Raw genomic sequence first — 12,255 nt, 5'->3', positions numbered from 1 at the left:
GTTTGAGATGACAATGCCCGTCCATATTCCTCCAGCTTGAGCCCTGAGGATTCTCCTTCGTTCTCTTGATCTTCCTGTGCTGTTTCTTCAAAAGCAGCTGCATTTTGCCCAATTGCCTGTGATAAATTTCTCTGCAAGCCTCTGACCTGAGGCAGGTCTTTAAATATACATGTTAAATATGAACATAGCAAAGACTTCTTCTCTAGCATGCACACACATTTCCCCCCCCCCCCCAGCAGTGTTCCAGCTCAGTCTCTTCTGTTCCACTGCTGGGCTATTCAGGGTTCTCGAGATCACGATTTGGCGCCTGATGCTAATGGCTTAAGTGAAATGCTGGCGTATTCCACAGGCTCAGTGGAGGACCTGGTGTGGGGTGTCTCCAGAGCTCGACTTGGCGTGATGTTGGCGTAGACAGATTCCCTGGGACTGGGTCTGGATTTAAAGGCCAAGGTGGCATATTTTAGGTCTTGTGGCATCTCCTGTTTGTCGTCCTTGGGATCGTTCATGTTGCCGAAGCCCTGAGACTGTGCACAGAAAAGAATAACACTTCTCAGCGAGAGCAGAGCTGATTCCAAAAGCACAAGATTTACTCAAGTAGGGAGAAAAAGACCAACACAACACGTTACTCTCTGTTGTGGAGAAGCTGGAAAGAGAGTGAGCCTTATTCACCCATCTCCTTCCCAGATACCTACTATGACCCCATCCTTTCAACACTGGCTTCTAACCCTGTTGCCTCCCAAATGCTCCTAGAATCTCTCTGCTTCACTGTATTTCCAGCAGCGTTTCCTATTGCTGTTCCCTCACTCATCCAGCGTTTTAAAGCCCCTGGAGAAAGTTAACCTTGGGGTTTTTAAGGTGAAAAGAATGCAAAGAGTTCAGGGGCCATAGCCAATTGCTGGCAAGTCAGCAGGACTCAAATGGATCATAGGACACCTGAGTTTTGTAGCCTCTTGTCTCTGTTTAGCTGTCCAGCTCATTCTATTCAAGCCTGATCCATTTCAGCCTATTCCTATGTGTTCTTTCTAGTCAAATCCAGTCCAGCCTTTCATTCTGCTCCATTTTCAATCAATCCCAATTCATTCTAGGCCAACCCAACTTTCAATCCACTTTCTCTGCACACTCTTCAGAGCAGGGACATCTTGTGCACCTTTGTCTGCAAAGCATGTCACACAAAGCACAATACAAATAATTACTGATCCAATCCAATCCATTCCAGTCTGTTCTATTCAGTTCATTCCATTCCACTCTTGCCTAGTCTGATCCAATCTATTCCAAACCAGCATGATCTATTCCAGTCCACACCACTGCAAACCAATATGGGGCTTGGGTTCCTGTTTTGTATAGACACCATCCCAACGTTTTGCCTCCAAGCCCATTATAAACAGGTATCACTGTCAGCTAGCGCTGGTTGGAAAAACTTCAATGGAACCATTTTCCATTGGAAAATGCTGTTCCTGGTGAAATCGAATAGCTTTGTGAAATCATCTATTTTGCCAACATTATTTGGGGGGGGGGGGATTCCAACTCTCAAAATGGCCCATTTTGACGTTTTAAGAACAAACTGTTTCAAATCTTCTTTTTGAAAAGACTTTTCATTTGGAATTTTTTATTTTGTATTTTTAATATAACATTTTAAGTTGACAATGGAATGAAATGTTTCTGTTGACTAGAAATGTTTTTTTTAAATGTTTGCATTCATAGAGAATTTTGAAATCTTTTGGGTTCCATTGTGAAACTTTGAAATCTCAAAATCCTTCACGAAATGGCATTTCCATCCTCACATGACTCTCTTGTCAGCGTGGAGGGAGAGTGGAAATTTAAAGTGATTAATTAAGTAAACGGTAGTGCACGGTTTCACTCTCACATCCTCTGTCTGCTCTACCTTACAGTGCCATCTCTTTCTACTTTACAGCAAATGCCCCATTATGGTGAAAAGACTGTTCTGTCTCTGTGTACTGCATTTAACACTGTATTGCAGGGTTCCCAAACTTTGCCAGAACGCAGCTCACATTTTAGTACAGAGGTTGTCTCATTGACACTTCTTCTCCTGTTCACAATTAAACAAACCACCCCTCCCCTTCACTTGCAATCACATAAAATCCTCGTGGCAACTACGACGACTGCCTGTGTGGAAAGGTAACATTAAGAAAGTATTTCAAGTTTCTTTGAATGCAATTTAGCAACTGAAAATAAGGAGAAGTAAGCACCCCATGACCAGCCAGCTCTCCACAGACTGCAGTTTGGGAACCTCCACGCTACTGCTTTTATGTTTCCAGTAGCTTCACTTACCACTGTGGCGTCCTTGGGTTCTTCATAGATGGCTTCAGCTTGTCCATCACCTTTTAATAAAGACAAGACAAGACCCCCCTCAATCCTGAGCATTCCTCATGTCATCACAGCGTAGGTGAAAGCCACAGAATGGACTGGCCAGTAGTAATGGTAGCGAAGATTGTAATAGTGGGGACCAAACTACATTGAATCCAGTGAGCAGGTTGTGCCCAGTTTACAATTCCGCCCTGGGAATTATAGTATGGCTGAGTTTATGAAATGTCCTGTGAGAAGTTTTAGAGACGTGGGTCTGATCTCATGTGGCAAATTATTTTTAATCTGGTATTTTCTGTGGCAGTGATTGCAGTCTGATGCTTTGGAAGATTTTTAAAAATATCCATGATGCACCTGTCCAGTTGCACAATGTGTATTTAGGGGAAAGAACTCCTTCTGAACCCTTGGGGCAGTCAGGTTGCCCTCCCCCTTGTCCAGGGCTGCCCATTGGGAATCAGGCAGTGGGGCTGAATTCACTCAAAGTTAAAACAAATGAGAAATAGGGAACCGAGTGTAGTGACAGACAGACCATGTGAGGCCCCATCAGCTCTCCATTTACCTCTTGTCTTCAGCTGCTTGGATTTCCTGGTGTACAATATCACCAAGCCTATAAGAGCCAGGATGAAGAGGACTCCCAAGACCACGCCGAGGATGATGAAGTTTCTTTCACTCGAGAGGCTGAGGAAGCAATGGCAGTCTGTGTTAGACAGACCTATACAGTGCAGGTGCAATGCTTCCCAAAACCCTTAGCACACACCCAACCGGCCGTCAGACCAGGGCCTGGCATAGCTCGCACACCTGGGTGTCTTTTTCTCATCACGTGTTACTTCCTTTAATGCGAAACCCTGTCTGTGCCATTTGACGTAGGGAGTAAGGTCCTGAACTTCTCTCTGTGGCCTTGTGAAAACAAAGCACTCTCTGAAGCCCAACTGTGAGCTCTGTGGGGCAGGGAATGTGTTTTGTACAGTGCCTAGCGCAATGGCGTGCTGGTCCATGGTGCCACCACAATACAAATCACAGACCTCAAAAAGAAAAACAAACCTAAATTGAATAAACCAGTAAATAGAATGAGGTGATACACCGCTGGGGAAATATTTAATAGGGCTTCCGCAGCTTCCACTGAGCACAGTGGCCACTGGCTGGCATCAGGAATGAGAAGGGGCAGCCCTGCTTTTACAATGGCTGATGCAGGAAACTGTTTGGATTCAATGCATCCAGATTTAACGTCATTTCTCTTGCTCCAAAGAGCAGCAGCTGCCAGGGTTAATGATAATACAGTGACAAGACTAGTAAATTCTCAAATAAGATGGGGCCTGAATTTCATCTGCCCATTTTTATCAATGTGCCATTTAACACTGGGTGGCAGGTGGGAAGAAGGCACTAATCTGGCACCTTTTAAAGGAGGCCTGCTACATTCAGTGCCACTGTGAAAGGCTGCTGCTTTCTCTCTGAAAAGGGGAGCATGTGGGATCAGCTGCTAAGAACCCCTTGGAGGTGTGCGAACACAGAGGCTGTCTTAGAGGAAGGGGTTGGAGCCTTACCTGCTGTCTGCTGGGTTGACCCCAGCACTAGCTGTGCTAAGGATTAGGCTGGTGTGACCTGTGCTTGAGGTAACTGGAACGACACGTGTAGCTGTAGCTGCAAATACAAACACAGTTTCGACACCTCAGGCCTTGTCTACACCAGCCTTTACCCCGTAACATTTCCCACCAGTGCTAGCTACCACTGGTGCAGGGCTAGTGGAGACAAGCTGGCAGTGCTGTAAGCGCTGTGTCATGCAGACCTACTTGGCACAAGCTAAAAAACACAGCGGTTAAAAGGCTGGGTGGCCACTTGAGCCTTGTCTACACTAGCGTTCACACTGTTGCTACTGAGAGAAGCACATGGTATGATGGGGAGGTTGCTCAGTATTGCAAACCTTCTCCTGTACCACGAAGCATGTAACAATCCTAGACAAAGACAGCATGTGAGACTCAGGCCATTAGCATCACCTGTGCAACAGCTCCCTGCAGTAATGAGGAAACAAGCCAAAGAAACAAAGCTTTAGAAACATGCAAAAAATTGATACCGCAACAGCATCTAGGGCCATTACTGCACATCACTGCAGGCCTCCCATGAGGTGTCAGGGCTCACAGACTGTGTATTCAATCACATGTATTATGATTACAGCAGGATGACATTTTTGGACCGAAACAATTTTTGATGAAAAAAGCAGGTTTGGGTCGACTAAAATAGTTAATGAATTCATGTTGGATTTTGTCAAATGGGTTCTGTGGCAAAAAAACCCAAACCCAACTTAAAAACATTAAAAAAAAGTCAGTGTTTTATTGACATATTTCTGAAAAAATTTGACTTTTTTTCTTCAAAATAAAACCTTTTTGTTTTTAAATGACCTTTAATTCTATTTTGAAAACAATTTTAAAAGAGACGTATCTCAAAATAGAAACAAAATGTTTTGCTGGAAATGAAATGTTTTTGACTTTTCGAAACTTCTAGCTAACCAAAAATTAAATTTTTTTGCACAGCTCTAATTCTGATATGGACTTAATGTCCGATGGCTTCCCTTGGACAGGACTATCCCCACCCGTCTGTATTGCTCGACTGCCATCTTCAAAAACAGGCCAGAGAAAGTTGCTGGGCTCTTATAGATAGTTTGTTAAATTTCATTGATTACAAAAAATAAGTCAATTTGAGGGAATAACTAGAAACTGGAGCTGGTTAAAATGTGGGTCAGAATTTAAAAAATGCTTTTTTTACTCCATCAAAATGCAAAATTTTAATTGAATAGTATCTCCGCTAGCTGCTCTGGAAACCAATGCTCAGCTGCTATGCAGGTGTGTAAATACTATGAGTCTGTGGGTCATAGAAATACCTAGATTGAAATGATTGAACCAGCTCTCAAGTGAAGGGGAGACAAGAAATGAATATTTAAATAGATCATTAAAAACAAAAATATCCACATGGCCAAAGTCCTTATCCCAGCTGATGTTCTACATCAGTTCCTAGTGTGAGCTGTGAATAAAGGGACAAGGTTTTTGGGGGAGTGGAGGGAATTCCGGAATAAACTGGGAGGAGGTGATACAGATTCAGTGTCAGAGAGAGGAAAGAGAGAGTGGGGAAGGTGAGAGGCTGAAATCTGCAAAACAAAAATCCCAAACCCCACATTTTCCCTACCAATAAATACTCACTCTTGGTAACAGCCAGTTTAACTTCAATTATTCTGTAAAGATTGGGAGGCTGGTAAAGCGCACACCAGTACACCCCTGCATCGTCTACCTTCAGTTTCTCCATGGTGATAGTAACAATCCCTTTCTGGGTGTCGTCATGTATCCTGGCTCTGCATTTCTGAGCGCTGTTTTGATAGCTGAGGAACCCGTGATAAGTGTTGACCAAGACATCCCACTTATTCTGAACTGTGCTTCTGCACCAGGCTTTCTTCTCCTCTTTGTAATGCTGTGTGTTGTATGGACACTGGACAGAGAGACTCTGCCCCTCCATAGCATCGTATTCTTGGACTTCTGGAAAACAGAAAAACTGGTCAGTACGATCTGGTTGAGAGGTACGATGACGTACATTTCCCATGAGTGACAGATGCACCAGGGGCCAAATGCTTCCCTGGTGTAGCTCCATTCACTGGCTTCAGCTGAGTTACAGGAGGGGTGAATGTGAACTGGTGCATTTGGTCTTGTTTGCCGCAAAAATCAACTGTTTGGGCTGTTCTCTTGGCACTTGATCATCCCAAAGTCTCGCAGAGTGAGGGAAGTTACTGATCCTTTCCAGGCCAGGTTCTCAGAAGAGCTCAGCGTGTGGGGTGCACTCTGGCTCCTGAGCTCTTGGAAATCTGGCCCTGATTGTTGGGACTGAGCCCTTTAAAATGTCCCCCTCAGAATCTGCTTCTTGCATAAATAAACTTTACAATATAAATTGACAGCCCCCTCCCGCCGAGGAAGCCATTAGAGGGGAAAACAAGAAAAGACTATTCTAACAGGAAGCAGGAATGGTCTGTTGGCTGAATTGCTGAGGTTAGCTGATGATTCAGAGCAGTTCCCAGTGTGAGACAGGAGAGAGGAAACAAGGGTTTGTGGAGGGTGACAAATTCTGGGGGCCGGCAGGAGGAATCGATACAGGCAGGAGAGAGATGATAAAGTGGGGGAAGGAATTGGGATTATAATCAGTGGAAAAGACAGTTCTCCTGAAAGGAGATTAACTCACCCTTGAAAACGTCCAATTTAATTGTCGTTAGTGGATACAGTGTATTGGGCGGGTCATAGAGCGCACACCGGTACACTCCAGAGTCCTGCACCTGCAGCTTCTCCATGGTGATGGTTACAATCCCATTGCGGGTGTCATCCTCTATCGTAGTTCTTCCAGAGGCAACCTTGTTGTTGTATCCATATGATGTGTAAGAGGTGCTAACTAAGGGAGAGCATATTTCACCTCTCAGCTGGCACCAGGTTTTCCGTGTTGCACTGTAATCCGGGGATCTGTAGCGACACTCAACAACGAGGCTCTGCCCCTCCACTCTGCTCTCCACTGCGTCAGACTCTTGTGCTTGGAATCCTGGAAAACACCAAACCTGCTCAGAAAGAGCTGGGATGGAGCAGGGCTGCCTGCTGCCCCCTCTGTGTCCTGCACTCAAGTGCTTGGACTAAACACAGCCCAAGAACTGGAGGTGGGAAGAATGGAGATGAATCAGTACAAGCAGCAATTACAAATCATTCTCCTATCAAGGGCTGGATTAACACAGGGGCTTTAGGGGCAGGCGCGGGCAGAGCATGGAGACACACTGTCCTCCTCCTCCCAGGGGCGCGCAGAGACGTGCCAGCAGCTGGTTGCTTCCGGGAGTGGCGTGGGGTTATGGCAGGCAGGCAGGCAGCCTGCCTGAGCCCTGCTGTGCCGCCGGGCAGGAGCTGCTGTGGTTAGCGCCTCCTGGCCAGAGCCTACATCTTGGGCCTGGTCTACACTAACCCCCCAAGTCGAACTAAGGTACGCAACTTCAGCTACGTGAATAACGTAGCTGAAGTCGACATACCTTAGTTCAAACTTACCGCGGTTCAGACGCGGTCCACACGCGGCAGGCAGGCTCCCCGTCGACTCCGCGGTACTCCTCTCGCCGAGCTGGAGTACCGCAGTCGACGGCGAGCACTTCCTGGTTCGACTTATCGCGTCCAGACCAGACGCCATAAGTCGAACCCAGAACTTCGATCCCCAGCCGCCGAACTAGCGGCTGGGTGTAGACCAGCCCTTGCACACCCTCCTGTACCCCAACCCCCTGCCCCAGGTCAGAATTCCCTCCTGCACCAAACTCCCTCCCAGAAAGAAACTAATATAACAGCTGTTCTAAAGTAAGAAGTAGGCTATTTTGAATTAACTTTACTGTATTATACATGTTTTAAGACTGAAATGTAACCACAGAATAGCTTTATGTTAATTAAAAGGCAAGTTGAGTATAGCGTTAATAGCCTCGATGCCATAATTGTGATCATTTTGTTTTAAATTAGCAAAAAGACTTGTATACAGGGGCCCCACAAAATCTAATAGCCCCAGACCCACAGGAGAGTTAATCCGGCCCTGCTCCTACCACCTGCCTGGAGCACGTTCAAAGATAGCAACATATCCTGGAATATTTCCTGCATGTGTCCCCTGCACACAGTACGTTTTCTCAGTGTGTATTCCCATGTTCTTTGCTTATTTGTAGCATTTCAATTTCTCTGATTGTTTAAAGTCCCTGTGTCATCTCTGCCTATTTACATGTAGGTAGCTGGCAATAAACACAGATCTTTGAGCTGGGCAGTTCTCTGCACTAACATGGAGATGATTTGGATGTTCCAGTAGATCTTTTCAATCTCTCATTTCTGTGACTTTAGGAACGTTGCTCTCCCATCTAACATCTGACCTTTCCAATGTCACATTGGGGTAAACCACTATTTTAATTTCAAATCATTTAGGACACATCTCTAGCTGGGTGAAGCTGACTGCTCCACAACTGAAGAAAAATGAAACTAGCCGGAAAGTTTCTGCTCATCCCTTTATTACACGTATCCTTATCAATCCTATTTATTGCAGTAATGCAGAGAGGCCATGCAAGAATGGGGCCGAATTGTACTAGGCACTCTGCAACTGCCCAGGAAGAATTGGGTGCCACACTCAAGTCTCTTTTCAGACCCTTTCCTTAGGACACAGTTTATTAAAAAAACCTCACAAGATAACACAAAACAAAAGCTATCCCCCTCTGGCAAACAGGCTGCAAGACCCAGAGAACTTCCCCTCTGCCCTTGTAAAAGGACACTCCCCCCTTTAAAACCCTGCTGAATCACGTGACAAGCAGCCTGTAATGGGGTGGTCTGATCCTTTAAGGGCCAGAGGCCTGGAGTTGGCTAGCCTGTCCAATTAGCCCTGCCTGCTGCCACACCTGGGGGGGGGGGCGGCTGAATATGGGGTTTAAGTAGTAGAACCGGCTGGGTGTGGAGAAGCTGAGGCCTGGTCTACACTACGACTTTAATTCGGATTTAGCAGCGTTAATCCGAATTAACCCTTCACCCGTCCACACTACAGAGCCAGTTAATTCGAATTAAAGGGCACTTAAAATCGATTTCTGTACTCCACCTCGACGAGCGGAGTAGCGCCTAAATCGATTTTGTTAATTCGAATTAGGGTTAGTGTGGCCGCACACCACCGAATTACTGTGGTTAAATTAATGGGGTAGTGTGGCCGAACACCACCGAATTAATGTGGTTAAAAACCGAATTAATGTGCTTAGTGTGGCCGCGCACAATCGAATTTATACAACCTGTTTCCCAAATTCGAATTATCTAAATTCGGATTAATCCCGTAGTGTAGACATACCCTGAGTCTCCTATAAAGGGCAGCAGGATGCTGCAGAGAGGGGATGATCAGGAAGTTGTAGAGAGATGGCAGGGAGTGGAGCGAGAAACGCTTCTGCAGGGAAGACCCTGAGCCCAAGAGCGTAACTCCAGCTAGGAAGAGTTGGGAAGTGCCTGAGCCTGGGCCCCTGTACAGCAACCTTTGGCCATGAGGGGGTGCTCAGGAGGTGGCTGGCCCCCGTTGGACAGTCCTGAGGTATTTCGTGGTCATTCCATCCTGTCACACAGTCCCTGCCTCAAAGAGCATACAATTAGGGCTGTTGATTAATCGCCATTAACTCACGCGATTAACTCAAAAAAATCAATCGTGCTTGATCGCAGTTTTAATCACACGGTTAAACAATAAAATACCAATTGAAATTTATTAAAAAATGTTGGATGTTTTTCTACATTTTCAAATATATTGATTTCAATTACAACACAGAATACAAAGTATATAGTGTTCACTTTATATTATTTTTTATTACAAATATTTGCACTGTAAAAATGATAAACAAAAGAAATAGTATTTTTCAGTTCACCTCACCAAGTACTGTAGTGCAATCTCTTTATTGTGAAAGTGTAACTTACAAATGTAGATTTTTTTGTTTGTTATAGAGCACTGTACACTTTGTATTCTGTGTTGTAATTGAAATCGATATATTTGAAAATGTAGAAAAGATCCAAAAATCAAGGATCAAGGCTTGATTGTGCTAGGGGCTGTACAAACACATAGGAACAGTTTATAGACTTATCCTGCAGTGAGCTTAGCAGGGGCTTAAGAAGACAAGTGATACGAGAAAGGTGGAGAGGGTCGAGGAGAGAGATGCAGTCACACTTACACAATAACGTTTTCTATAGAGCTCGGCCTGAGGGGTGCTTTGAAGTATTGTAGAACTGCTGCCACTGGAATTAAGCCAGTTTTGTATTGCAAATTTGGGCTTCCCTGATGACTCCCAAAGGAATTCCCACTTCCTGTACGTTTGTTTTGTTAGGGGGAATTTCCTTCAGATCTTTTTAAGGCTCCTCTTATGCCTAACTAATAGGAAAGTGCCCTGCGCACCCTAGAGTCTATGCAAATAAGTCATCACAGGCCCACAAAAATATTTTATCAGAATTGAATCCAAGGAGACATTTTAGTGTCATTTTAGTGACATTTTAGAGGCCTTGATCTGTCACATCAATAATTGGCTTCTAATGGAAACTGGACACCCATGGGCCAGGTATTCAGCTGCTGTAAATCGGCATCAATTCCTTAACTTTAAATGATGCCAATTCGTGATGGCAGATGATGCACTCTGATTATCTGGCCCAGAATGTCACTCTGAAAATTGCAAATTAATAACAAAATAGAGCTCGCCACCCGTATTTTTGCAGGGCTACATTTGTGTGGTGTGTAGTGGGTGCTCAAGAATGTTTACCCATTGAACCTGGAGTTTCCAGTATGTGGTGTAAATTGGTGCAGCCCCATTGACTTCAGCAGAGCTCTGGTGTTGATTTACTTCACTTGAGGTATTTGTCTGGCAGGGATCCTCACGCACCTTATTGTGCTGTTTCTCGCACATTTCACAGCATATTTGACAAACCAAGAAGGGAAAATAGAACCCCAGATCCCACCTGCCCCTGACATGGAATGTCCATGTAACCCGCCTCCCCCCCAAGTATCACATCACTCTTCCTCTTACCTGAGATGCAGAGCAGCAGCAGCAGCAGCAGGAATCTCAGCTCCATGCCTGTCTTCAAGCCCACAGAAGGGGCATTGCTGGAATATCGTATGGAACGTGAAATGGATTTTTAGGAAGTGTCGTCTCTCTGAGCTCTCTCCTATCGACACTGAAGCTGCATGAGGAAGTGGCTGAGGTCTTGCCTTAGCACGGAAATTCTTCACCATGTTTTGCAACAAAACTGATATTAAGATAATTTAATTGTGTATTTAGGGAAGTGGATGGCAACAAAAGCATGGGGGGGGCTTTACACATCCCGCGTGGGCACAGTCACTGGCTGGTCTTTAACAAACTAGGCTAAAGGATCATTTTGTTAAGTTCCCTGTATGGGAAAGGGGGAACGAGCTGGTGTCTCAGGCTCAAATCAAACCCCAAAGAAAAAAGGGGTGCATTTTAAGAGACAGGTTTCCTGAGCATGGAAATGTGATGCATTAAAATCCACCCCATTTTGCTTAGCGGTTTGATTGGACCCTAAAAGACCATCTCATTCCCCTTTCCCACGGCTCTTGTGATCAAGAGCTGAGGATCATCTTTTGACACAGGTTCCACCAGTACAGTTGAGACCAGTTGGGTTGTTTTTGCTACTATGGCCTCGTCTCTGCTGCAAACTGCATGATAGATTCCTAGAAATGTAGGGCTGGAAGGGACCTTGAGAAGTCATCAAGTCCAGCCCTCTGCACTGTGGCAGGACCAAGTAAACCTAGATCCTCCCTGACAGGTGTTTGTTCAGCCTGTTCTTAAAACCCTCCAATGACGGGGATTCCACAACCTCTCTTGGAAGCCTGTTCCAGAGCTTAACTACCCTTAGGCCTGGTCTACACTACGGGATTAATTCGGATTTAGCAGCGTTAATTCGAATTAACCCTTCACCCGTCCACACTACAGAGCCAGTTAATTCGAATTAAAGGGTGCTTTAAATCGATTTCTGTACTCCACCTCGACGAGCGGAGTAGCGCCTAAATCAATTTTGTTAATTCGAATTAGAGTTAGTGTGGCCGCACACCACTGAATTACTGTGTTTAAATTAATGGGGTAGTGTGGCCACACAACACCGAATTAATGTGGTTAAAAACCGAATTAATGTGCTTAGTGTGGCCGCGCACAATCGAATTTATACAACCTGTTTCCCAAATTCGAATTATCTAAATTCGGATTAATCCCGTAGTGTAGACATACCCTTAGAGGTAGGTTAAATACTAGGAAAAACTTTCTAAGTGTCCCTTGCCACAGATTAAGCCCATTACTTCTTGTCCTACCTTCAGTGGACATGGAGAGCAATTGATCATGGTCCTCTTTGTAATAGCTCTTATGATATTGGCAGACTATCAGCTCGCCCCTCGGTCTTC

The 12,255-nt window shown here is 45.1% G+C and overlaps 1 protein-coding gene across 1 annotated transcript; it reads right to left on the bottom strand.

Moving 5' to 3' along the window:
* Positions 1-293: 293 nt before the first annotated feature.
* On the bottom strand, positions 294-10,916 carry LOC113407087 (CMRF35-like molecule 1). Its single transcript, XM_026655105.1, has 7 exons — positions 10,871-10,916; positions 6,535-6,882; positions 5,511-5,831; positions 3,864-3,960; positions 2,882-3,000; positions 2,290-2,339; positions 294-524 (listed from the first exon to the last, which is right to left on the bottom strand). Exons 1-7 carry the CDS (start codon positions 10,914-10,916, stop codon positions 294-296), a joined length of 1,212 nt encoding a protein of 403 aa, XP_026510890.1.
* Between the last annotated feature and the right edge of the window lie 1,339 nt (positions 10,917-12,255).

The sequence above is a fragment of the Terrapene carolina genome, unplaced genomic scaffold, assembly GCF_002925995.2.
Source record: "Terrapene carolina triunguis isolate 2854851 unplaced genomic scaffold, T_m_triunguis-2.0 Scaffold197, whole genome shotgun sequence".
Taxonomy (NCBI): domain Eukaryota; kingdom Metazoa; phylum Chordata; order Testudines; family Emydidae; genus Terrapene; species Terrapene triunguis.
The sequence above is the reverse complement of the archived record's forward strand: the minus strand, read 5'-3'. Positions and strand labels throughout refer to the sequence as shown.

Excerpts from the sequence above, each read along its gene's own strand:
- LOC113407087 (XM_026655105.1), bottom strand. The coding sequence starts at position 10,916 with ATGGAGCTGAGATTCCTGCTGCTGCTGCTGCTGCTCTGCATCTCAG. Across the intron at positions 5,832-6,534 it reads TAAATTGGACGTTTTCAAGG|AATACGATGCTATGGAGGGG; the intron begins GTGAGTTAATCT and ends CAGAAGTCCAAG. Across the intron at positions 2,340-2,881 it reads CAAGCAGCTGAAGACAAGAG|GTGATGGACAAGCTGAAGCC; the intron begins GTAAATGGAGAG and ends CTTTATTAAAAG.